Here is a 27,470-nt window from a genome sequence, read left to right on the forward strand (position 1 = left end):
AATGAACTGGATCCTCACATTTGCTCACAGCCTCCATTTGGCCAAACTTCTACCAGGCTTAAACCCCATTTAGTTAGGCTGTCTGTTTCTTTATAAAAGCGCTTCTAATAACATTGCGGCCTATGATGTACAGGTGTGACTGAGAAGAGTGTGTAATCCTAGTCTTTCCCACACTGAGCACGCGAACAACAATTAGTAAGTAATTAAAGAATAAGTGGTCATTTTAAAACTTGTGTTTTTCTTAGAAAAATTTTTTTTTCACTTTCTAGCACTTAAAAAAATGGTCTTAAAACTGCCCTATTTCCAATGCTGTTCCCTACTCTGCCCACCCATCCAAAACCTGCTACAAATGCTGGATTGAGTGTATACAAATAATTTAGCAGTACCAAGATTTTTCAAATGGAAACAGTGTTACTGACTTCTTCATATTGGATAACAAAATAAGGGTAACTCTGGTCGTCATTAAAAATGACAAAAATCTGAGGCTCAAAGAAATTATCGACACAAGAGTCATACAGGTCACTGGTGACGCTGCCGGGGTTGACGGGAGGGGGCCTTCTCATGCCGTGACTGCCCATAGTGTATCTACCAGTTAGCACTTTAGCCAGAAACATGAAGTGGACTCCTTTGGAGGACTTCTTAGAGAAGTTATGAGAGTAGCTTGCCTTCTTTGCAAAGTAGCTGCCCTGCCCAAACATGGTGGCGTGCTTCCCGCAGACTCGCGGGTCAAAGTTGTGCTTGCAGATGCCGTCGACCACGTCCTGGGACGTCCCATGAAACAAATGCCTCTCGTTTATCATTCTGTCTCGGCCACACATTTTCCGGTTCATATATTCCTTTTTCCTAAAGCAAAAATAGACAGGGAATTCAAAAAAAGGAAGGTATAGATGAGTTTAATAAGCATGATGTTCTCTTTATGGTTTCAATGGGGAGGAAATGTTAGCGTAGCCATCAAGGGCAGAAATATCACCAAAGATCACTCTGCAAGTTTAAGCTTCCCTCTGGCACAGCAGACAAAAGCCCTTTCCCTCTCTGCTCCACCAACCAGCTGTTCACTTGCTCTTTCATTTCAAATCTAGCTCTCACAGCTTACCTTCTCAGGGTGACTTCCTTTCCTAATTCCACCAACCTGAAAGTCTCTCAATTCTGAGGTTCCTCAAATCCACATGCAAGCTCCCCCACACCGAATTACATTAATTTGTGGCTGACTTGAAATACAGCATCATAAAGTGATCAATAACAAGGCCTCTGGTGCTAGCCTGCCTGGGTTCAAATTCCAGCACCATATCTTATTAGCTGTATGACCTGTGGCAAGTTCCTGAACTTTTCTGTGACTCAGTTTTCTTTCTGTAAAATGCAGACTATAATAATCCTACTTGGAAGGTCTGTTGTGAGAATTATGAGTTAATATATGAAAAAATATGACATTAAGTTCTATGCAAGTCTTTACTATTAATGTTCTGCATTTATCATTAACTACATCAACAAAACCTCTTTTGAACTTTTCATATTGCTGACTCACCTTTTATATTTCTCCCAAAGAAACTGATTTTGGACTCTCAATATTTGCAAAATTCTGTATTTAAACTCAGGCACAGTCTTATGAAAAAGATTATAGATGATTCGGTAACTTTTGTCCTCTGCAGAAACAGGCACTTGAATGAAGTCCTGAGAAGGATGCATATAAACCCAAGTTTCAGGGTAAAAGTTTGCTGAGGTGACCCCATCTGGGCAGATGATCTGTGATGAGGAGGTTGCTTCAAGAGGTGGAGGAGCCTGTGTGGGAACACCACCAAGTGTCCTGGAAGGGAGAGGGAGGAATGTCCATGTAAACCTCAGCATAAGTCCAACTCACATTACAGTGCTCTAACACTATAATCTGAATAGCTTAAATGAATGTCTAAAATCAACTGGCTTATACTCCAATATAAAAGTTTAAAAAATTATAGAAAATGCTATCAATTAAAGGAAAGAAAAAACCTTAGCGTGAACACTGTACAGATAACCTATTATTAGTTTCCCCCGGCTTCCTTACGGAGAAAACTCTGGAATGTACTGCTGCAAGGCAAGCAAGGAAGCACCAATTTATAAATATCTTTCCTTTCTGAGTCCTGGATTCCTCTTTTGCCTATATAGTTACACTCCATTTCAAGGTAACAACAATTTGTATGTGTTCTTCAAACTTTGTTGTACTAAGCAGAAAACATATCACTACTAAAGGCTACTGAGATGGGGAAGCATAGTGAATGGATACAGCAAGGCAGGTGGGTAAGAGGGAGCTTACAGGGAGATGACAGAAAATATTAAAAAAAAAAAAATCAGTATTTTTATAAAAATAAACAGATCATGGGTTTGGTATCAAAAGAAAGCTGACATTTGGCATTTTCTTCAGTTTTAAATATCACATATAACAACAAAACCATCAATACAATTCAAATTTTATAGCTTTAGATGTGCTTAAGATAGAACTAATTACCTTAAGCCCTAGATACCAGAATATCCTTGAACCTTAAGTTTAGGTCTGTTACTCTAAAGGATGAGTTTAGACAAGCAGTTACTTATTCCTGCCTGATTACATGATTTAAATCCTATTTCTTGGCCGTTTTCAAAATAGAGCAAAAGGAAATAAGCAGAGACAAAGGGAATCCTAACCCTGACACTCAGATTCAGGGCAAAGAAGGCCTGCCACAGTTGTCTTCTGGAGCATTTTCACAAAGACCTGACAGACTCCTCCAGAGCCTTCCTTGCCTGGTACATTTTTCTGAAGAGAGGCCCCACTGCTTTAATCAAATTCTGACAGGTATGTAACTCCTTAAAAAGCCGTCACTATTCTAGAGGAATGTCAGGAAACACAGACTATAATCTCCTTATTTTTAGCTGTTCCCTCTATTTCTGCTCTGTGAAGAGTCTAAGTCCTAACCCACCAGGTTTACCAATATTGTTAGGGATTGATGTTACCAACAGAGGTTTCTGGGTTAAAGGAGGAAGGTAAGATTCTCTCAACCACTCTGCCCAAAATAGGTTACAGGCTGTCACAGCTATACTGAAAACCTGGCACTGACAACAGAAGAGACGGTTCCTCTTCCTTCTGCTACCATTCCTGCCTGGAAATCAGTTCACAAAATGAAAGCTTCATATTCAGCTCATGGGTATTCCAATGACACATTGCAAGCTTCCCACATACCTAGCCTTCTCTAGGGAGCCAGAGTCAGTCAAAGGCTATGGAGCATATACTCAAGGACCTCTGAAGAATGAATTCTCCTAATCTAAGGTCACCGTTTATCACTCTCCTTCCCTCCTCTGGCCATTCTGAAAAACATTTCCTAACTTCAGTGATGAAGTAAAAATTAATTTTGTCCTTTTTGGGAGGGGTCCCTAACGTTCTGGAGCTAATGCCTGATGATCTGAGGTGGAGCTGCTATAATAATCATAAAAATAAGGTGCACAATAAATGTAACGTGCTTGAATCATCCAGAAACCTTCCTCTAACCCCTAGTCTGTGGAAAAACTGTCTTCCATGGAACCCGTCCCTGGTGCCAGAAAGGCTGAGGATCGCTACTTTGTGGGTCTCGGGCCTTATCAAGACCATGAGGTGACTGCACAGGACAGATGTCCTGTCAGTTGAAATGGACTTCCAAACTTTGAAAGCTGGTATTTGTGTGTTTAGCTCAAGTATTCCAAGAATATTCAAGAATAAGATTTTTACTAGCCCTATTAATAAACCAGCAAGCACATGGAAAAAAATTTAACTGAGAAACATTAGCTAAACTTGATTGTGGTAATAATTCTGCAATATATATAAAGTCATTATGCTGTGCACTTTCAACTTATACAGTGTTTTATGTCAATTATGTTAATAAAACTGGAAGGGGGAAAAGGCAGGGAAACCCTTTTTTAAAAAGAGTCAACTTTCCAGGAAATTAATGAGTTAACCTTGCACCCTCACCTCCCTACTCTAGCATCCCAATTCTTAGGTATCTCTGATACGCTGATAGTTACAGCCTTTTTGACACCTATCATTTTCTTGGAACCTTTGCACTTACTAACACTTCAAAACAAAATTTTCAGGAAAAAAAACCACACAAAACTTTCTTCCTGACTAAGATCATGGTCTCTCTAGAAATCCACTTCTGAAATCTGACTTTTTGAATTGGTCCTTCTCCTTTCTCTCCCCTCTGGGCCAGCCCCGGACTCTAGAGCAGACAGGAACTCAATGGCTGCATGCACCATCACACCCTGGTGAACTTGCTGCTGCTCTACTCTTTTCCTGTTGAAATGTCTGCATGATCTCTTTGATTTGCTAAGCTCTACGTTTTACCTGATGATTACTGTTCCAGATAAGAAGACTAAAATAGGAAAGTTTGAAAAGGAAAAGAGTGACTTTCTTTGTTCCCTTGTAAGCCAAAAACAGGAAGGCCATATTTGTGGTATTAACTCTACTACTGCTCATACCAGTTTTACAGTTCATACTTCTACAAAACAAGCCTAAGTTTAAAAAAAGGTGAAAGGAAGGGTATTCCATAATTGCTAGTCTTAGGATCGAAACAAATCAATTTTCACTCTTCAGTAAAACTTTCCCCATGACACAGCACCGAACGAGCATTCTCCCTCTCACACAGAAGCCGCATCGTGCTTGACTGGCCCAGCATGCCAGGCTGCGGGTCTCCCTGATGAGCCCCACTGTCTCACAGTCTGTTCCCAGCTGCCGGACGCTGGCACTGTCTCAGCTGTGCTAGCGCAATTACACAACGGCGTTTTTACTAGTTTCTAAAAAAAGAAAAAAAAAAAAAACCCACAGGGTAAAATTTTCACACCTAAACTAAGAAGAAAACACATGTTTACCTCAAGTTTAGAAACATATATTTCTTAAATCTGCCTTACTAACAAACTGCTTTTAGGTACTGAGCATTTCAAGGATTTTTGTTTAAATTTTGTTTTTAATGTTCCCATCGCAATCTCAAAATTAGAATCATTAAGACTACCATAATGATATGCAAAAAACACACTTTGGACTTGAAATAAACTACTAGTAAGAATATAAGATGCCAACCACTATTACCCTAGATCTCCCTAGTTCATAAAACCAAGTAAACCAAGTTGTATTTTAAAAATCAAGCTCTAAATACGATCTATCTGACTAGAGTAGATAATGATTTCCCTAGAGACACTACCTTTCGGAGATGGCCTTGCTAATGGCAATGTGCCCCAGCTTTAGCCATCTATGGAAATGTGCCAGCAGGCTCTCCAGAGGAAAAAAAAAACAGCACTGGGGGAACTGGAAGGAGAGCTCCCCTTTAATTCAGAAGTTTGAGCCCAGTCTCAAACCTAAAAGTATGACAGGTACTTTTAATGAGTGTTACAGGAAAATGGGCCTTACTGAGCAAATGAGAATGCAGATTGCTTGAAAAGGTGAATTCGCTCCATGCAAGTTCACTGAAGGGAGATGAATGGAGAACACTACCTTGAGGGACAATCTCTACTTGCCAAGGCAGTTTATGGGCTAGAAAATAGTCCCATAACTTGGAAGGGTATCTCAATCTTCCATGAAAGAGGCAAATGCAAACACTGATTAATCTAGATAGAACTACTTTTAGTTGTGGAAAAATGTTTACTTTGCTTTCTAGTCCAAAAAAATGCAAGAGGATCCTCACTCTTTTAGTGCTGGGTTAATTACAGCTCATCTGAACTCTATTTTTGAAAGAATTAAACCTAAAGAATAACTCAATTTTACATTTTAGATAATCAAGTTAGTCTTTTAAAGTCTTTTGGGCATTTTTAAAAGTTGTGCGTTTACATAAAATGGAGGGTGAGAATTTCTGCTGGACACATACTGTAAATATGGAAGCAGTATAAAACAGGAATGGAAAAGGGGTCTCCTTTTTATTTCTCTTCTGAAGAATGAGTTGTGAAGAATGTAGTGGTTGTTCCACATCATAAATCGGACTTCTTTCAAACCTCGAGAGTTGGCTTCTTCAATCAATCGAATAACAGACTATGGAGGAGAAAACAGAAGGTAAAGAAAAATCAGCGAGTTAAAAAAGCAATAAACAGTCACTATAAGATAGGAAAAATGTTAATGTAACAAAAGGTAAAAATAGTTAACTTTGCTGTTAACATCAGAAGAGCACCAAAAAGTACAGTGAATCAAATTACTTCTTGTTATATGCAGGAATTTTATTTTTTTCTAAGATGCAGAACAGAAAGATGCTTCCATGGATTTCCCACCTTATGAAACATGTGAAAGGTTAGTCTATCCTAATTAGAGGCCTTATAAATGTCCTGGAGATTTTATTGTTTCTATTCCTTAAGAGAGTTTCAGAAGAGGATTAAAGATGGTAGTACATACTGCTCACATAAATCAATTACATTCCAAACCCAAGAAACCTCTCAAGAGGAAAAACACAGGGACAGTCCAACTACATTGGACTATCCAAATATACTTTAAACACCCTCTTATTCTCTTTGGAAGATACCAGATACTAGTGACTACCTAAGAATAAGAAATTTTAACTCAATATTGTGTTTTATACTAATTAACATATTAGGTTGTTTTCTTTTGCTATTTCCTTATCTAAGGTAGATAAGTCAGTTCTCCCTTTTTGTAATGCTGGAAATGAATTTAATCAATTAAAGAAGTCAGATCTTTGGAATGTGAAATTAATCTTTAAATCCATTTCAGGGCAATTAATTGTGACTCAGAATTCTCATTCAGAGGCAAAGTAAACTACCATCATTTTAAAAACCTCACTGCGTAATTGATGAACTATTCTTACCATCTCAGACTGAGGATACCTATGCACTTGTGATATAATTTTAAATGACTGATTTGCTTGACCACAGTTCAATAAACATTTTCAAGTACTTCTTCCAGGGGCATAAGGGCAAGTGTTTTTCCCAGTCTTCTAAAATGCAAATAGTTTAACACATGATCCAATCACCAGGAGCCAGATATAGTCAAAAGCTACACTAGTGCTCATCTCATTAAAATTACTCCAAAGTTGGCACTGAGTCTGAGTACTTATCACAGTAAATACTTGGTCCCTATTGTAATAATAAGATACTGGGAAAAGCATTTTCTCTCTGCTAACAATGGTATTCCATTTACGGGCTCCAGGAAATTAATGGGAAAAAAATACATTTCCAGAAAAATCAAGACAGAAAAGTATTATTCATTGTCAACAAGACAATATCCAAAAGCTCTTTGGTTTGTGGTTCTATCTAGCCATCATCAGAAAGGAACAGTGAAAGACAAAAAAATTTAAATGCACTTTTTGGAAAAATACTCTGTAAATACCTCAGGATATTCCCTCCATCCAAAGTGGTCCCTACAGAAGAATTTCCAGACTGTGTGGTAAATAGAGTTGACATTGCTAGAGGGTGGTGTGGACAGCCTTCGTAGTTGGTCAAATTCAGCTGTTTCATATACATTCATGGCATTCAAATCTGCCCAAAATTCTTGTCCTCTAAAAAGATCCAAGAAAAAATGAACTGTTAATATCAGTATATTTCCAAAACAGAAATACCTAAACATAGCATATGACATTACAAATATCTAGTATAGTATATTGTAGAATTTTCAAAGCTTGTTTTGTTTGTAGTAAAAAGATATCATTGTGAGTGGTTTCCCCATTTCCTTTATGTCTTTTCTTAACAAGGCCAAAATGTCCAAGTCATGGAGCAGGGATTGATTCTATCCTACAGCATCACTGGCCTGAACCAATCAACATAGTCCTGGCTCTTCCCACCACAGGAGGATAAGCCAAACCTGGTCTCAACCAATTAGGTGGTCAGCTCTAGGATGAAGCTGACACGGAAAGCAGAGAGAGAAAAGAAACTTCTCTTGAAGCCTGTCTTTTTTTCAGAGGCATCACAACAGGAATATACAATATTGCCTGATGAAAAATAGGAAAAACTAAATGACCTCAGATGAGACAAGTATTGCTAATCTACCTAACATCAATATCATCTTTTATCCTGTGGGTGGAAAATAAAAAAGGAAAATAAAAAAGGTTGACAAAATATGATGAGAAAAAAAAGTCTGGATTATCGTAACGTTCAGCATGAGAACAGTTTTGTCATTTTGATATATGGTCTGCTGCTGCTGCATCCATACTTTATTGGAGAGGGGGAGTTCCCACTATATAAATCAGAATCACTTAAATTTATAAAGGGTGGTACAAAAAATTTGTGTTTCTTTTTTAATGGGACTTCATCTAGTGTTTGACTCATCTGAACCATTAATGGCAAAATGTTCATTTTTCTTTTTGTATATATTTCAAAATTTCCCTAAGAAAAATATAACATCACAGCTATAAGCAGAGTGACTAAGTTTTTAAATGCATTATTTTATTCTTTCCACCACAGATTTCTAAACGAATGTCTTTAACACACATCCAGATACTCCAGATCCAGTGGCACTCACAACTGGCTCATATGAAATCCAGGTGTTTGGACAGATATTCCCAATAATTGACATGCTTTCTTGTAATTAGGATTTTGAAAAGGGTATGAATTTTGACCTATGGGTTTTGTTGGTTACTGTGAAACTCCAGACTCTGCTCTTGGGAAACTTGTTTCAAGGACTGTTAAATAGGTACTCTGCGTAAAAAAACATTCTGTGGTCAAGTCTGAAAAAGTTGTCTACACAGAGTTAAACAATTTACTTACTCCAGCTACTCCTCTGTCCCTTAAATATGTGAAGGTAGAGACTGAAGTATCAATACCATGGTGAGGGCTAGAAAGTACTCTTCCAAACCTATGACAATACTCTCCCTTTTACCATGAATACCTATTAACATCTCTCACTAAACACCGCTGGCAAATGTGAGGGAGAGAAAATATTTTCTACCCTCCACCCCAATGTTCATAATTTGTGAATTAGCTTCTCTTTGGGAAAAAAACAAACCAAAACCAAAAAACTCAAAGTCATATACCAACTGATGCGGCCATGGAGCACATAACTTGTAAGAAGCAGTTATGTTCCTTTAAAAATTCCTAAAGAGCTTCCCCAAACTGTAATTTCTTGCTTAATTTCAAGTGAGGATTAGAATGCCTAATTTCATCCTAACTAGCAGGATGTAGTCTTAAAAGGAACATATAATTTTCAGTGTGAAATGCGAAGACAATAAAATGCAGTTTACATCACATTTGAACACTACTTTGTTTAAAATTATTTATGGTAAATAGGAATACGTAATCCAGAATTTTAAAAAGATGTTTCTGGGAAATTCTACAAAAAAGAAAAATACTGAAAACTGGAACTCCTATACTGAAATTAAACTTCACATCAAGTTACTTTAAACAATTTTCCCTTAATTTTAGGAGACTCTGATATTATCGAGTGGAGAGATATTAACCTCTTTCTTCCTCTTAAGTTCACTTCCAGTTTCTAAACAGATTTTCCTTCTTTAAGTTTATTTCCCAGTAACTGTTCCCAATTATGAGTCAACAAATCCTCAATATTTTCTTTATGGAGTTCTTAGTATTGCAGTTAATATGTTAACATACATTATACTATAAACAGCCAATGCTTTTTGCCGTCCAGATTTTATTCTGGACGTCTCTCTAGCAATTTCTGTTTACGCCTATATTATTAAGACTTCATAATGATTTGCATGAGAAAGACATCTAAAACTGCAGCTTTTGCTACATTCTCTGAGCACTTCAGTCTTTTGGGCATTATGAAATTTCTATGACAAATCCTAATTTACTACAATCAACTGTTCTGTGGATTGATGTATCAAAATACTATTTTAGCTCTACTTGATTTTCAATATGCTTTTCTAGAGTTGACAGGGACAAAATAACAAATTTGAAAAACATTAAATTATCTTTTTATAAGATTAATTTTACCACCTGCTCTCCCTTAAACAGGGAATGCTTAAAAAATCCAAAGCCAAGAGTTTTTATTCTCTTCAATCTGCATCAGTATAAAAGTCATCCAACATGAAAGCCAAATGTTCAACATTCACCACTCTTATCAAACCATTGTTTTGTATTATCAGAAACCAGTTATGAGTCGTGTGTATGGAAATGGTGATGGTGGGCTGTTTTAGGGAATACACAAAGAATCAAACAGATGTAGTCCCTGGCTTCAAGACAGAAAAAACTAACAAAATCTAAAAGCAAAGAAGCAGTACATCTGCCTATCTAACACAAGTACATTCTGGGAATAAGAAGACAAAGAAAAGGCGTGCAGCATTATGGGAGAGGTGGTGGCTACTGCTCCAGGAATGGATAAAGGTAAAGAAAATAACACGCTTTACAGTATCAATCCAAGATAGCTTTCTGTAAGAGAAAGAATTTTAGCAACAGTTTAATAGGAAATAGGGATTCCTCGGTAGTTCAGACAGTAAAGAATCTGCCTGCAATGCAGGAAACCTGGGTTTGATCCCTAGGGAGGGAAGATCCCCTGGAGACAGGAATGACAATCCACTCCACTATTCTTGCCTGAAGAATCCCAAGGACAGAGGAGCCCGGTAGGCTACAGTCGACACAGTCAGACATGACTAAGTAACCTAACACTTCAACAGGAAATAATTACCAGAAAGTGAAGGTTATATGGAAGAAAAAAAGTTCTTCAAGCGTTTTGCTTGAAGGGTAGGGACAGGGAATAACAGGGCCAGCGTTGGAAAAGGAAACCTTCTCAACAGGGATACGTACGACATGAGAAAATGTGAACAGCATACTACAAGGCACAGTGCGAGATGTCAGGCCATGAGCTAAGGAGGCAAGTCTAGGGTCTCTTTATTTAAATAAAGGTTGGAATTTAGACTGTTGAGCAGATGGAGGTAAAAGGTCAAAGTGGTCAATACAGGATGTGTATTAACTGAGCAACAGAGACAGTGCTAGAGATGGGGCTGGAGAGAGGAGAGACAGGGCTTCCTAAAAGCAGGGTGCAGTCATCCTGGCAGAAGGGAACCCTGTCTGACTTAAAGACAGCCTGACTGAGGGATGGCCAGAGAAGAACGAGAATGGGAGGCAGCCACTGAGCAGTATGCTTTAGATTTAGTTAAATGTATCATGTGGCTGAATCAATCCATCTGGACTCACCCAAAATAAAACTTTATCACAACAAATTAGAAAAAAAAAAAAAAAACCATTGTGAGCCAATGGCTGATTTTTGCTTTAATGGGAAGGAGAGTGGACTACAGAAATATTAACAATTCTGTGTCAACATGCTTTACCAAACACACCAGCACACATACCAATCTAAGAATTTTGCAAAATTAAAAATTCTGAAGAGAACACCCATTCTCATAATTTCGATGCTTACTAACAATGACTCTCTTTCCACTCAACAAATATCTTGACATACCAACATTTCCAACATAATTATCAACACACAGAGTACCAACACCCATACCATCATTTGTTCTACAATGTGTATGTCAGATACTAAAAAGTACAAAGGGCCTGCAATATAAATGATAGAATGTAATGTAATGGAAACCAAAACTATTAAATAAATAGTTGCTGAATAAAACAGAAATTAGGACACAATCTCTTTGTTGGATAAATAGTTCTTGGGATTATGCATTTGGGAGCTCAGGAGAATGTAACCATTTTACAAATTGTTCAAAACCAAGAAAGAAATGTGACAACAAACGTAATCATAAGTGGACACAATGATTAAGTGCTGGGCTATGGCCAGGCTAAGAAGATGAAAATGGTAAAATGCCCAAAAGTCAGTGGGGAAAGACAAGCAAGCCCTGTGGCGCAGTGTGAAGTGTGGCACAGAGGTGGTCTGGCTGCTGCCGGAGGCCTCACTGCTGGAAAAGGGTCATGAAGGTGGTCAAGGGACGTGAAGTGTGGCACAGAGGTGGTCTGGCTGCTGCCGGAGGCCTCACTGCTGGAAAAGGGTCATGAAGGTGGTCAAGGGACATGAAGTGTGACACAGAGGTGGTCTGGCTGCTGCCGGAGGCCTCACTGCTGGAAAAGGGTCACGAAGGTGGTCAAGGGACGTGTCCCAGAGTAGGTGAAACACGAGCCAAGTCTGGCCAGCCAGCAGGCAGACCATGAGAGGCAGGACACCACATGCAGAGTGACTGACACGTGCAGAAGCCAACCAAGCACCGCTCAAGCAATCCAGAGCAAGCAGCACATGCAGTTCATGTGGGAGGTCAGGGTGTCTGTGTGTGTGAGCAGGATGATAACAGATAAGCCTGAACTGAACAGGTTGGCTGGGGCCAGATAATGAAGAGCTTTGTGTGCTGGGTTAAGAGGTTAGGACTTGATTCTGTGGGCTACAGGAATCACCGGTGGATTTCAACAAGGGTCAGATTTGCCTTTTATAAAGGTCACTCCAACAGCAGTGGTAGGAATGGCTGATTTGTTTATCTTGGTAGAGAGAGGTGGGGGAAGGGTGGAGATAGGCACTTATTTGCTAAGTATTTATTAGCATGTTTATTATAAACATTTATTATTCTATACTTAGCCATCTACAGCTACTAGAAGTGCAAATGAGACAAATTATGGCAGAGAACTGAGGAGGCAACAATGGGGACGATTTGAGAGTATTTAAGAGTTAGGCTAACTGCATGAAGGGGCTAAAAGCAGTGGAAGGAGTCCAGGATGTGTCCCATGTTTCAGATCTGGTGACTGGATTAATGGTGCCATTAAATGAGACTAGAATCACAGAAGATGGAACACATTTACGTAGGAAGATGATGCAAATAAGATATAGAACTCAGACTTTAGCAAACGTCAGTTAAGTCAAGTTTTCTGGACCTTACTCTGTACAGTTTTAACTAGATGAGTTAGACTTCGGAATCTTGGCTTCCTGCCTATAAAAGTTAACTGGTTTCTACAAGGATAAACCTGTGACCTCAAACTAATCAACACCCACCCTAATCAGCTGGATTAACCAGACACAATTATTTATTACTATGATATAAAGGGAAAATGTCGCCCCCAGTTGAAGGTCACAATGAGAGAAGGATAAAGATCAAATGCAGTATCGAGAGTTATTTAGGCTTCTTCTGCTACAGACTTGAGACAGGCATGACAGATGGGGTATGTTTGCTGCTGCTAAAGAAATTTCACAGGCGCACGAAATATAGCTGGCTTTTGATACCTGGCTTTGATGTTTCCAGGAACTCATTTAGCAGTGCTGGAATATCTGGCAGCTTATAGATTCCTTCAAATATGTTACAAGGTGATGAGAATCAAAGCCATGGCATATATAATACCAAAATACACTGTGAAAGCAGTTTAGTTATTAAACTTCAGAGGACTATGTACTCTTTCTGCTTTAGAAGAAAGAGCATAATAACTGTCATTTATTCTGTCACTAATTAAGATTTTTGCTAACACTGACTTGAATACATAGCAGGAAGTTATTTGGGAAGGCAATAAAACTGATCTATCTTTGTATGTTGCCTACATACAAAGCAACATCTTTCACTGTTTACCAGAGGTTAAATTTCTCTACTTCTACACTATGACTTTGGGTCCTGGTAACAACTGGGTTTTCCCCCTTGGTATCCAGAAGTAGTTGTAAATACAGACATACCTACAAATCAGAACTCAGAGTTTTGTTTTGCTTTTATTTTAACGTTACTTTGCGTATGACCCTCAGTAGTTATAAGCAAGCTAAGAATCAAATGTTGACTTGCAATTAAATCTGCCCACCTCTAAGGAGACCCTGACCTATTCAAAGCAGGATTGCTGAGACTTAGAGCACCTATAAAACAATTAACATTAAACCTGGATGATATATTTACCTCAAAAGATTTTGAGGTAGGTAAAAATATTCCCCACTTTAAGATTCAATGGGGCTTCGAGTGTCCAGGGATCAACTTTCTTAGAGCAAACTTCTAGCTGTGTGTGCTGCTCTCTTGGTCCCTCCTAGGACATCTTGGAAACAGGTGAATGAGGAGGCAGTAAGTTAATGAGTGGATTTATCTGTGTGCTAAACCACAGGCTTGATTTACAAATTGTCAGACATCTCATCTGTGGTGTTAAAGTGATTCTAGAAGTGAACACAGTGAAATAAAAATGAGAGAATAAGAAATAGGAGAAAAAAGCCAGGCAGGTAGGTTGTCTCTATGAAAGGATACCTTGTTTTTTAAGTTTTTATAATTCTATATTATCCAAAAACATGTGGGGAACTAAACAGACACATAACAGTTTATTCTCAAAGAACTCTGTACTAGGACATGGCCCAGATCTGAGTACACCTAAGTGTTTCCTAAATCCCTAACAAATCATAAGTCCTCTCTACCTCAGGCAACCCCTGTAAGCAAATTACAATAGCTACCTGAGGAAGAGAACCTACTAAAACACTGTTATGTTGGGCTTTTTTTTTTTAATTACAAAACTATCAGTTCAAAGCAAATAATGCAGAAGAACTTTTTAATAATATGTGGATAAGCCTAAAATCTTTCATAAATAAAAATTATATTCTGAGATCAGAAGATCTCGCAGCTATCTATTTATGGAGGCATGGGCCTAAATTTCACACCCTGAAGACATCAAAAATGTCATATAGCCTTAACCTTTATCCCAGTTCAGTCACATATCCTGAGACTCTCAGAAGGTAACTGAAGTGAGACATCTCAACCATGGCCTGAAGAGGAAGTGAAACAATTTCTATAAGAACAGCTGGGACAGGAAACATATAGCACATTGAAAAGAAATGTATCATGTCTTATACTACTTTAAATTATGTAGTTATTGCTCTTTATGAAGATTAGTAAATATCCCCTTGTCAAGTGAAATATTTTTAAAACAGAGAGGTTTCTAATCTCAAAGTAGAAAACAAAAAATGCCTGCCATGTACTCAACTGATTAAGTTCTGTGGATATGAAATCTGACAATAAAGTAGGCTGAATTATATTTACTTATAAAACTTTTCTACATAATTATAAAATCAATTGTATGCAAATTGCTTAAAAATAACTGTTTTCAAATAACATCAATTTAGAACTTGTTTACTCATCAATGAAACACTAATTATAAATAATCATAAAATTTATCTCCTAGTAGCCCCTAGTAAGGTACAGTCTGTTAGCTTATTTCTGAATTGACTTTCAAATTTATAAATAACTCCTTTAAAGAAAGGTTTTTTATTTAAAATTTTGCATATAGCTGATTCACTTTGTTGTGTAGCAGAAATTAACACAATGCTGTAAAACATTTAAACTCCAATAAAAAAATAAAATTTTGCCTTTTCCCCCAGTTAGTACAGACAAACTAATTGATAAATTACCAAAGTAAAAATTATTTTTTAGTAACAAATTAATTGTGGAACACTTTACGTAAGTGGCATTATTTACTGATGAGTGACAGCATCTGGACGATCCTAACATCAGAAAGCAAAGTTCCTTCTGTTTCACATCCTCTGCCCTCCATTCAAGGATGTCTTTCTTTTATTACCTTGGAAGGCAAACTTAGTATTTCTCCTGTGCTTATTTTTATTCTTGCAATGCCTGGAAATGAAAGAGCGAAGCCAGGTGACAGTCAGAAACCAAAGACCAACCGCAGCAGGAAATTATTTAGAGTAGTTTGTGCCATTTGCCCTCCCTACGCCCAGATCAGCTGCAGGAACTGTGAAGATCACAGGGTTCAGGCAAGATTCTGAAAGTTCACTGCAAGCAAAGTTCACTCTTGGATCTTACCCCTGCCATTCTTCACTGACTATTCAGTGCTGGTAAAAAGTCAGAGCAAAGAAAATCACACACACTTTATGGCTATATGTCAAATGAGAAGGTAACAGTTTAAGAAGCTCTTAATCCAAAAAGGGGAAAAAATTAATGAAGAGAAATTCCTGTAAATGTGGCTTAAACTATTTTCTAATCATTATGAGAAGCGCTAGGTTTCAACATAAGACTATTCACAAATCCTTCCTTATGCTCAGAGGCAATAGCACCAAAACAAATGATACCTATTTGCATACAGAATACAAACTTCCCAAACTCTTTCTCAGACAACTTAAGTCACGAGGGATTCTAATGCACTCCTTACACATTTTGTGGTACACACATTCACAAATCACTGGTTTCTGTAGAACATGAAACCGAACAGTTGCTCTAACATTCTCACTCTCATAACACGCTTATCCTTTCATTGTGATGACCATGCAAAGAAAGGTTCTTTACTGGTCAAGTGGGTGTTACCAGTAAGTAAACAGCACGGAGCAGAGAAGACCAAGGAGACAGACATATTTTGCTGTGTGGTCACGGCAAACAGGAGGGCTTAGTTAACTCCCTTCTGCGCTTGTCTTAGCAACAGCAATTGGCTAGGTCAGCAAGGCAAACTGGAATTTTCATAATCAGAAGTTTATTAATATAAACAACTTTCTAAAATGAGCTCCTGCTCACAGAATTAGTCATAATTATTTAGCACAACACTACTATTTTTTGCACAAATCAAATATAAATCAAACTACCAAGCTCAATAAGTGGAATTTATTTTTACATAAAATCCTTCATTTTTGAAGATCTCAAAATATATCTCAGAAACTATCCCTTATAACTTCAAATCCTCCCATTAACAAGGAATTAATCTACATTCGAAATTTGAGGCTTTCAGCTAATGTGTTGGGGATTGGGCTGGATTATGTTTAACACTTACAGGGATTTTAAATAGAGGCGAGTTTGTGCAGTATGATCCCTGGTCCCTAGAAAGCACTGCCATAAATAATCTATAAATATAAAAATAACATCTTGTTTTGTTACGAGAGTCCCTTCATATCTAAAACCATGACTTGTTTGCTCCTAGAAATGGTGAACTTTAATTAGAAATATTTTATTCTTCTGTACAGTTTCTGCTGATGGTGTTGCAAAGTGCAGTTCACCTCAAGATCTTAAGCTATTACCTACGGATTTCAAGCCCAGAGTGAAACACAAAATGGCTCAACCTTCAGCACTCTGGTATCTTCCAAAGATACAAACGTCATTCATATTCACTTCCTTTTAGCTTAAAATTCTCAGATTTATTTAAAAGAGAAACTCTACTGCATTTACAAAGGGAGTTTCTTATAAAACTTACCAATGTCCAATCTGAACCAGCCTTACAAAAAGTTTTTCCAGAATAACCAAGAATCATCTTGTAACTCAAAAATAAGCTTTCCTTTCACAAAAAGGCAAGTGCAACTAACAGGATACTGGTATTATCAAAGGGTACTGACCTAGGTTAAGAGGATCTCAGGTCCTAATTTTAAATGTGAAAAAAGTTATTTTTTTGACAAAGGATGCAGAATCTGGTGGTCTCAAATCAGGGGATAAGATACAAGAGGCCACAGGAAAACAGTCACAATCTTAAATGGTTGCATTTTATTCAAATTCCCTAAGTAGGCAAGGTTTGTAAGGGTTACCTACTGCTTCACACCTTTTAGAAATAGTCCCCAAACCCAATATGAAACTAAGAATCACTAAGATCAAAGATGCACCCAGAAGAAATTTATGAATTTACCTTTGCTTTATGGTAGAATGCAAAGCTAGAATCTAGAAATTCTAGTTTAACAATAGGGAGTAGTTTTACAGGAACAGAGTAATCACTCAAAAGTTGCATTTTCTGCACGTTCACATATGCAGAATGAAGTTTTAAATGTTGAATGGAATTATTTTTTCCATTTACAATAAAAAGTAAAAGCTTTAGAGTCAACTCAACGAGAAAATGTATAATGTATCAAGCAATTATTTTTAGGAACTATCAGATAACCTCGTAAGTTATTTCCTCCAACTGTCTGATTTAAAAGTTATACATCTTTGCTCTCTACAAGATCCATTTTCTTGACCATGAATATATCAGGAACAGACTGACCCCAACCTGAAGCCAGGTGACAGCTGCTTCAAAAAGTCTAATCTGCTTACTGACAAAACCAGAAAGGGAATAAATGAATGATTGCTATTGATTCCCATGAAGGCTCTACACAGACCCAGTAACTTCCCTGGATTAGTATAGACAGAAGCCAATTAGCTTTATTTCATATGTAAATAGCATCATAAAGAGGTACAGAAAATAATTCACTGGATTGCTTTCTCCTGAAACACTAGGCACACATTTTGAAAGTCACTTCAAACACAGTTCTTGCTTATGGAGCTCTCTCTTTCTCTTCGGCAGGAATTTTTTAAATAAATTCAAACTCATCCAGCTGTGTATATTCAAGAAATACCAAAAAGTCACAAGGCATAGTAAGTTTCAGCTGTTTTCCTCTCTCTGTGTTATCAATAACACATAATGAGTTAGTTCATACATCATCACAGCTGTGCAGGCCAGAGCTAACTTGGCTAATTTAACTATTCCAGTAGAGTTCAGTCAGGAGCTTGGTCTACTTTAGATAATCCACTCTGCAAGTCATATAGAAAAGAACAGCATGTGCTCTTCATTATCACTAATAAGCAATTCTCCTTCTTTCACACAGTTCCTGTGAAGTCTTCTAATGGTACTGTCCCTTGGACAGTTTTTTAAAAAACAGAAACAAACTTCTAAGAGCAATGAGCAATCAAAATCACTCAAAACTAATGAACTACAGCTATGACAACACTCTAGGCTTAAGCCCCAAAACTGCTTTTATCAATAAGTTTTAATTCTAAAGAGGAGAAAAGAACACAATCTTCTGACAAAAATTAACCATGGAGTCAGTGTTTGCAACTTTCTTCTTCATCCTTCCCTTTTTCAGGAAATTCAGAATTAGAAATAAGTCACTGGTCATATTTCCACCTATAGGTTACCTCCAAAATAAGGTCAGCACAGTGCCTCTTCCTTATGGGTGATAATAACTATGAGACTATTCTGGCACACTTAAAAATGAATGTAATGTGAAAACTAATGGTGATCTCAGTTGCTAAGGGGAGATTTGCACATTCTCTACAATGGTATTCTGCAGTTAGTGAGACCCCTTTAAAAGTGCTTAGTCCTGCCATTTAGTTATCATTTTCTACTAAGGATGAATGCCTAAACTGTCAGAGACTGTTTTCTTAATGGAAAACACACATTTGATGTTGTTTTCTTAACTGTGTATTTGGATTTGGAAATTCTCCAAAGCTCATCCTGTGTGCAAAAGAAGCCTCAGCATCTAAATATGGGGAGTTCATACATACAACCAGTTTTCAGTTGATGTTGCAGATGTACAAAAGCAGTGAGAAAGCAAAGTAGAATAATATAATTTGGAGTGAAGGCAAAATTGGAAAAGAATAGTTAAAATAATTTCATTATAATGAACCATATAATGAAGCAAATTTCACTTTTATTACTGAAATCCCATTTTTATACGTGTTTTTAGTAGCTACGCATCTTGACTAATAGTTGGAAGGTACCTGTGAACTTATCTAGCTCAACTTTCCTTCCATTCACTCTTAAGAATAAAATGAACACTGCACATCTCATTTGAGTTAAGTTAGATGTTAAATCCATTTGCAAAAACCAAAGAATTTCATCTACACAGTTTGAAACTATGAACTCTTATCTTTGCTAGAGACGCAGAACTATGAACTTTCCCCAAGTTCCATACAATGAACTATTATGGGTATAGTATATAATAATGATTTACCAAGTCATATAAACTTCGGAAAACAAGTGGGATAAACAACTGCCATTCATTATTCCTGAATCCAGAGACTGCCAGGTTCGGCTTGGGCATATACACAGCTGAACACACACTTCCTGGTTATGTGCAATCTGCACAGACAGACCAGCTTTACAGGCCTGACCACAGAGATTAATAGCTTTAGCCAAATACTGTGGTAACCATGTGAACCTGGGCTGCTCCAGCTTGTCTGTGAATCTCTCAGCAAGGCTCAACATGCCGTTATCTGCATCTTGTTGCCAGGAGACACAACACCGCTTCGGAATACAAGGGAGACCAGGTTGCGGTGACCACAGGTCAACTCCCCAAACCCAATCTTTGACACTTAGTATCTACAATCGTACAACAGTTCTTACTGTAGTCCACGGTGAACTTCACTTTACTAGTAATTAACAATACTTTGGGCTATTTTTATCAGGGCAGGACCACTGACCACCAGTAACAACACAGTGCCAGCAATAGTAACTATAATGACAATTCTCTCAAACTTTTCCTCTCAAGTGTCAAATAAATATTTACTTCCTTAAAACTGGGTTGGAAATCAAGCACTCACTGCAACTACTTTATAACTGATCCAACAATGAATGCATATGGGCTTTCCTCTATGTCTATTTTTCAGCAAAGAAAGTTTACCAAAGGATAAAATACTCAATATGCTGCTGTCCTAAGAGTTCCTGGATTTTCTGTGATCAAAATACCTGTCTTGTCTTGCTCATAGTAAGAGAACATAATGTGTTGGACAATAATCCTGCTAGTTTCTTCTCAACCAATTCAGACAGAAACTTAATGTACCAAGATGCTCAAGTACTCAGCAGACTGGAAATCTGCTTCATAAGAGTGAAGTGAGAGGCCACTGTTATGCACAGTTTTGCAATCTGGAGATGGAAGGATTAGAGTGGCTTTGAGAGTATATAAAATTAATTACCCTTGACATACCAATTAGAATTGCTAGCTCATAGGCAACAGAGATTTTGGACAATACCTTATTAAAAAGATTTTTAAGGCAAAATGGAAAACATTTTTCTCTCTTCCAATGCTGGCTTAAAAAAATAAGTCAAAAGTAGTCAGCTTTATTATAGGATCTAATTCTATAATATTCTGCTACCCAAGCAGGACAGGATCTTGAGTGCATTATATTATCAAGAGAATACATTTATGATCAGGAAAACTATATTCTTGATATAAGCTTTACTTTTATCCCAAGAGGTCTTCTACATAATAATGCCTCTAAACTTGGGCTTTATATTGCTTTATATTGCTTCTCATCTTGCTCCACAGGTAGCTTTTGAAACACAAGATGCAAAATTCCAGTCTCATGATAATAAAATTGCTAAAAAGACAGACAGGTCTGTGTACTGAAATATTCAAAGAAAACCACTTACCTAATACTAAATGGGAGCAACAGAAGTTAAACAAACGCCAGGTTATTACCAACAATGCTCTGGCACTGTTAGAACACGGAAGGTTAACATCAAAACTAACAGTATTGGACAACATGGAAATAGTTCACTACCACCATTTGCCTTCAGACTCTCCAGACACAAGTCGTATAACTTATTAGTGAACAAAACTGACTCTCCACAAAGTTCTTCTGAACTTTTGAGTTAGGATAGTTAGCTTGTTGTAAGTCCCTTTATATTACAGGAGAAACAGTTTAGGAATACAAAGATCAGTGCTTATTATACAACCATTTTTGCACTAGCAACTTTATATGTAGCAACTATTATTTATCTATTTCCAAGTTCATTAAAGAATGCAGATGTGGGAATTTCAGTTCCCCTATCAGTGAATAATGCTTGGATACCCATACTAAAAGAATCAATTTATTTATTGAGTTGGCCAGAAAGGTTATTTGGGTTTTTCTATACAATCTTTTTTCCAAATGGTCAACCCAATGTAGGTCTTGCCTACAAAAACATGAGGATAACTGCTTTTATGTAAATGACAAATAAATATGTCCATTGGCATAGATTTTACCTTCACTCACTGTTAAAAGACTCTTTCAGGTTTAAAAAAATACTGAGTTGTGGAACAGTTTATCTGGAAGATAAATAGAATAATAAAATTAATAGTAAAAAGCTTTAAGGAAACTAAAAAAGAAACTTAACATGTTTGGGCATAATTCGGAAGTTTGGGAGGGTCTCAGAATCATTCACAGAAAAATTTTTTGAACTATTCAAAATGAAAAGAGGGTCATGAAAATCTTCAACTACCACTACTTTCTTTTAAAAATATAGCAACTTCTGAGTATGCAAAACTTTAAAATTAGATAAATTAAGCATTCATAATTTATAAGATTCACCACAGATTTTCTTTCAAAAGGAAGCTCTCCTGTCTGATAAAATAGTATTTGATTCACAGTATTCAATGTATATGCAAGTTCTCAGTCACACACATATTGCACAGAGTGACATCTGAATTGTTCAAATCATAAAACCTTCATTGTTTGGTTAGATAAATAGCCTGCATTCAACTGCCATGAAAAATCAGGATAGCACATAGCCAAAAGAACAAAAGTAGAAAAAGAGGATAAAACCTGTTAGGTTACTACCAAAAGAAACCACCCTACTAAGCCTTTAGCCTTTTTACCTTCTCTCTAGGATTTAACAATAACTTTATAGTTATGAATACATACCCATACTTCATTCTCATTCTATCATTTTCTGGGTTACAGTAAAATCTTTCCAAGTGCTCCTGGGAGTCATTGGATACACTCTGCCACTTTTGCGTAGTTGTCCTCTTGATCTGCCAGTGATATGGCAAGATCGTGTGGTGCTTCAAACAATCCCTGCCATAAATACAAGTGCCTTGCAAAAAGTCCATGCAAATTTCAATTCCGTTCTCTTGGTGAGTGTGGTACTGTAGCTGGTTCACCAGCTCAAACACAAGGTCAAGGGAGGCCTCCTCACTTTTGTCCTGAAAAAGCTCGGTACTCAACTTGTCACTGGTGTCCAAAATGTACTGGATTGTAAAACTGCTGTCTTGGAAAACCCCTGGAACATAATCCATGCCTTTGTCTATGCAGTCAGGACTAGCAGGAGCATCACTCGAAACTGGGTGCAAAAGGTCAGTCTGGAAGTGCCCTGCTGTAGAACCTGCCCCTGTCCCACCGATGGCTTCCGGTGGAAAGCTATGATCCTGGATTGGAACCACCTGCTCTGGAGCATCAGTGGGAGGATGGGCTTCTGGCATCTGGCCCCCAACATTTGTCCCATCAGGAATCAGGACAGACATACTGTTTTCAGTAGGTGGACACGATGTATTGATTTCCAAGGGTTTCTTCACCAGAGGTTCATGTAAGCTGCTCTCTTCTGCACTCTGGTTTCTAGATCTAAAAACCCCATCAAGTGAGCCAGATTCTAACAAAGTGTTTAATATTGGCCTCAAAGACCTCAAGGTTCCCGTTCCCAACCTCTTCTGATCTTTTTTCTTAAAACAAGTCTTCAATGGAGTCATCTTCTCAGAGAGTCTCACTGGGCATGAAAATTCATCAGGAGAAGGAGGCTGCACTACACAATCTGGCTCAGGTTCGGTGGTTTCCACTTCCATGATGTGGATTAGCTCCAATTGCTCCTCAGTCTAAAAATCCTACAAGGAAAGGAAAGAAGATCATTTATAAGCTGACAACAACAGAATCCTTTTCATTCATCATTATGTTTTGTTTTAGTCTCTAAGTTCCTGAAATCCTTTCTCCTATACTATATTTCATCTTTACAGGGCACTTTTTAATTCTGTTGAAAATCAAGGCTCCAAAGGAGCCAAGGTTATTCAAAAGCCCACAAACAGGTAAAGATGAAAGAGATAGCATCTTCTCCACTAGGCTCCTGACATTTATTTGTGGACTTAATATAAAATGATTTGTAATTCTGCTGGGATATGAATTTTTATAGTTCAAGTCTAGGATGGAGTGGAGAGAGGGGTAGAAATACGTGCATCTATGACAGTGGGGAAACCACATCTCTATTGCTTTGTGGTTCTCTTCACAGTTGTTTATGTATCTCCTGTCTCATGAGGTGACAAAAACTGTAAAAAAAGAAAAAAAAAAAAAGTTTGTCAAATGCAGGAAAAACTGCAAATTAACTGTGAGTGAATTTGCAGTATGAGGCTATACTCAGGAAGCAGGCTCTCAACTGAAATATTATATGGGAGAAAACCAGGAACCTGTTGAAGCATGTCTAGATGCAGAAAGTTCCAATATATTCCCCAAGGATGTTAAGGGTCTACTTTTGCAATCCCCAAAACATTACCACTAGTAGCGGAAGAATACCAGGGTTTATTTAGCAACAGAAGCTATATCAGCAACAACCACTGCACACTGTTTTAGAAACCAAACACAACTTCCTAATACAGAAAGGGGCCTCCCTGTCTTCAGAAAAGCTACATATGTGAATTAAAAAAAAGACAAATGAAGGCACAGAAAAATAACACAAGAAAACAAAACACAGCAAATTTCAGGTTCCTAATGAACTACACAGGGACTTAAAAAGTGCTTTCTTTGAAGAATCAGACCCATTGAAAAAAACTACAACTTAAAAAGCAAAGAAAACTTTGCAAAATGATGAATGGTGTCTCCTCCACAATCTAGCATTCATTAACTAATTCTGAAAATATTTACTGAGCATTATGCCAGGTGGAAAAAGGGTGGTGATGAGCAAGTAATCCTCTTCTCCCTTATCCAATAGACTGAAAGAAATCTTTGCTGCAAGGGCTCATGATTTCACCAAGTAGGCATCCAGGGTACAGTGCCTAGCATACTGCACACAGTGGGTGCTCCATGATATTTTCTAGCTGAATTATTGGAGAAAAAGCACCAATTAAATGGCAAGTTCCGTAAGCCTTTATGGGTCAAGAAAAGCAACAAAAGGAAAAAAATTGAGTCCCCAGAAAAAAGAATAAAAGATCTCATTGGAGGGATTTAGAAGTCTACATGTGTAAAAAGTGCATAATAAATCAAACTCGGAAAAATTAAAAACAGTATATAACGAGGCGTTAATGCACACGGCAAGTACAAAAGAAAAGGTAGAAAAAAAGAGTTCAGTGTGAGCTGGCATTGTTAGGGAAAGCTTCACGAAGAAGGAGGGACTTGACATAAGACATAAATCAACTGGAAGGCAGCCAAGCCAGGCGTTATTATTCATCATTTGGTGCTCTTGCCTTAAGGCACAATTGGCACAGATTGTGGTATTCCCTCTCCACAGCAAACCGGCCTGTGCCTTCCCCCACGCACGCACTCACACACACACACACACACACACACACACACACACACTAACCACTCCTATCACACCCAATCAAGGCAAAACAGACACGAAACTCAGTTCATTTATACGAGGGCACACACACGCCACAACTTTTCCTATTTTTGCCCTCTGTCCAACTCAGAAATAAAACCGAGAAACAGGCAGAGAACTGGAGGAGTGGTTGGAGTGAGGAAGTCACTAGAACCCAGTTCCTCAATTAGTTTGCATAACAGAAAAAAAAATAAAGATTGGAAGGACACTTCCTCCAGTCCCTCTGCCAGCGACCTACAGCTTCACCATTCACCTCACGATGCCCCCGGGTGATGCCCCGGTTCTCAGGCACTCTGCACCCCACCACCGTCGGGGAAACCGCCCGGATCCCAACTCAGGACTCCGTCTGGGCGTAGAACGACGCTGGGATCCCGGCCGGGGGTCCGAGGGACGCCTCCTGCCGGCCGCGGCGGTTTGCGCAGCTCGGCGCTCGGGATCGCACGAACTGTGCTCGGCGCAGCCGATTCGCGGCCAGATCCCGGGTGCTCACGAGGATCCCACCCCCTCCTGCTCCTATACCCCCGGGCCAGCCTCCTCCCACCCACCCAGCGACCCCCCGCCCCGGCTGCCCTCCCCCTTCCAGAAGCCACTCGCGGCGCCTTAATTTCTTTCCTCGACCGACCTTCCCGAAAAGATTGCCCTGCGAGGCTCGGAGGACCGACCTGAGCAGAGCCGAGGAAACGCAGAGGGCGTTTCTCGGGCTGGCGGGGAGGAAGGCGAGGACTTTAAAGTTAATCTGAAAACAGCTTGCAAACTTCTGGGCTGCAGCCGTAACGCGGGGTCTGCCGGAAGGCTCCCTCAGCCGCCGCGCTCTCCCCCGCGCTGCGCGCCTCAGAACGCCAGGGGTCTGCCCGGCAGGGGCGACCGCATAGACGCGCCCCCGAGCCTCCCTTCCTTAGTGGAAACGCGGAGCCGCCGGCGGCCTCGACTAAACCCACTGTCTTACTCCCATTTATACACCTGCCAGAGACCCGAAGTGACTAGAAGTGTAAATCAATGCCATCCTAATACTGACTGGATCCAAGTGAATTCGGTACAAAAAGGTAGTCTAAACACCAATCACCCCAGATCGGTGAAAGCAGGCAGCAAGGCCGGCACCCCTTTCCGCGACCACCATCCCAGCGAGGGTTCCTCACCGGCCCCTCAGAACCGAGTCCTTTACCTGAAACGGGCTGTCTGAGAGAACGGACCACAGGCGCTGAGCCGGACGACGCCGGGTCGCAGGCAGTGTTCGCGCCGCCGGCTGGGCGCGGAGGGTGGGCTCCGGCGTCTAGGAGTCATAGGCTCGCGAAGCGGCGAGTGGCACTCGGGCCATTCTGCCGCGGGGAGCGCAGAGAGCCGCGACTGCACTCCCGAACCAGCTCGCTCGCCTGTCACCTCGAGCTCTGCTTTAAAGTGGCTTCCGGTCGCCTCCTCTCAGCAGCCCTGTCGCGGAGGCGGAGCCTGAGCGGCAGGGGGTGGGGTGGGGGGAGGGGACCGGGAGCTCAGTGGGTGCCGGGAAGGCGGCCCGCCCCGCGTGCGCGTGCGCGCGCGCTCGCGAGGAGGCGCGCGCGAGGTGTGCGTGCGGCGCCGCGTGCTCCCTGGAGGAGGCGTGTCCTCTCGCCGCCTGCTGTGGCCTGGAGGGTCCGCGTCTACACGCGTCTAGGGTCGAGCAGCTGTGAGGAGGCGAGGCGCGCGCCGCGTGGGTGGGGCGAGCTCCACCTGCCTGCGGACAGATGGAGGGTCACTTTGTTCGGAGGAAACACGAGGGAGGATGTGAAACAGAACAACCCGTTTTTGTGCGGTTGGCTTTGTTTATTTGCCTCCTCACCAGAGGCCTCCTGCCGCTGAAGCCGCCGACCCCGAGAGGAGGTTACCGGCTGCTATGGCTGCTGCGGCCAGACGAGGTCGCCCGCCCCGTTCCGGACGGGCGGGCCCGCACCGCACCGGGGCGAGCGCTTGCCCGACCTGGTTGCAGGCATACCGGTTTCACGGGAAACATTTGCAGCATTGCAGGAAAGAAACTTTGTTTTGGGGTGTTGAGGTATAAGCACGTTTATGTGTCTTTTAAAGGCTACAAACACCGTGATGACTTGTTTTTTCATTCAACAAATATTTTTCGAGTGCGGATTGCATGCTGAGGGCGAAGTGGAGACTACAGTCCTGATCAGCCCAGACACCTTCCCTGTCCTCATGGAGCTTTCGTAGCACCATGTACTCGCCTCTAAAATATTTGGCGTGTGTCCCGAATTTGCAAAATTTTCTGGATTGTAAAACATCCTGGATGGTGAATCAATCTATTGAATATTTCTTCAGCGGTGGAGGAAGAAGTACTATTCATATAATCACTATATATGGAGAAAGTAGACCCTGGTTAAAATCAAGGAAAATTAATCATGACTGTATCCCCATTAGCTGGTAGAAAACGAACACAGCTCCCAAAGAGTTGCTCTCCTGCGACCTGAAATCTAAAGCGACTTAATTCCTTAGCTTGGAGCCATTATGGACTGAAAAAGTCAGTGTTAATATAACCTTATCAAGCTTATTAAAATATAAGAAGGGATAATAATAAATATTATGGTTCCAAGCCTTACTTAAACTGTTCTAAACCAAACTGAGTGACACCAGCAAAGAAAGATTAAGGGTAGTATCTCCCCTAGCACCCTGGG

At 39.6% G+C, this 27,470-nt stretch overlaps 1 protein-coding gene across 1 annotated transcript; it reads right to left on the minus strand.

The window, feature by feature from the left end:
* Positions 1-245: 245 nt before the first annotated feature.
* TIPARP (TCDD inducible poly(ADP-ribose) polymerase) lies at positions 246-26,225 on the minus strand. Its single transcript, XM_065942655.1, has 6 exons — positions 25,985-26,225; positions 22,167-23,119; positions 7,295-7,463; positions 5,832-5,992; positions 1,523-1,801; positions 246-843 (listed from the first exon to the last, which is right to left on the minus strand). The coding sequence occupies exons 2-6, from the start codon at positions 23,078-23,080 to the stop codon at positions 396-398; spliced, it is 1,971 nt and encodes a 656-aa protein (XP_065798727.1). The 5' UTR covers positions 23,081-23,119; positions 25,985-26,225; the 3' UTR covers positions 246-395.
* Positions 26,226-27,470: the final 1,245 nt, after the last annotated feature.

Source organism: Muntiacus reevesi, chromosome 8 (assembly GCF_963930625.1).
Source record: "Muntiacus reevesi chromosome 8, mMunRee1.1, whole genome shotgun sequence".
NCBI classification, from domain to species: Eukaryota; Metazoa; Chordata; class Mammalia; order Artiodactyla; family Cervidae; genus Muntiacus; species Muntiacus reevesi.

Coding starts and splice junctions, on each gene's coding strand:
- TIPARP (XM_065942655.1), bottom strand. CDS start 23,080: ATGGAAGTGGAAACCACCGAACCTGAGCCAGATTGTGTAGTGCAGCCT. Junction 1,802..5,831: donor ATACTGCTTCCATATTTACA/GTATGTGTCCAG, acceptor TCTCCCTTCCAG/GACACTTGGTGGTGTTCCCA. Junction 844..1,522: donor CTTTGGGAGAAATATAAAAG/GTGAGTCAGCAA, acceptor TTTTTGCTTTAG/GAAAAAGGAATATATGAACC.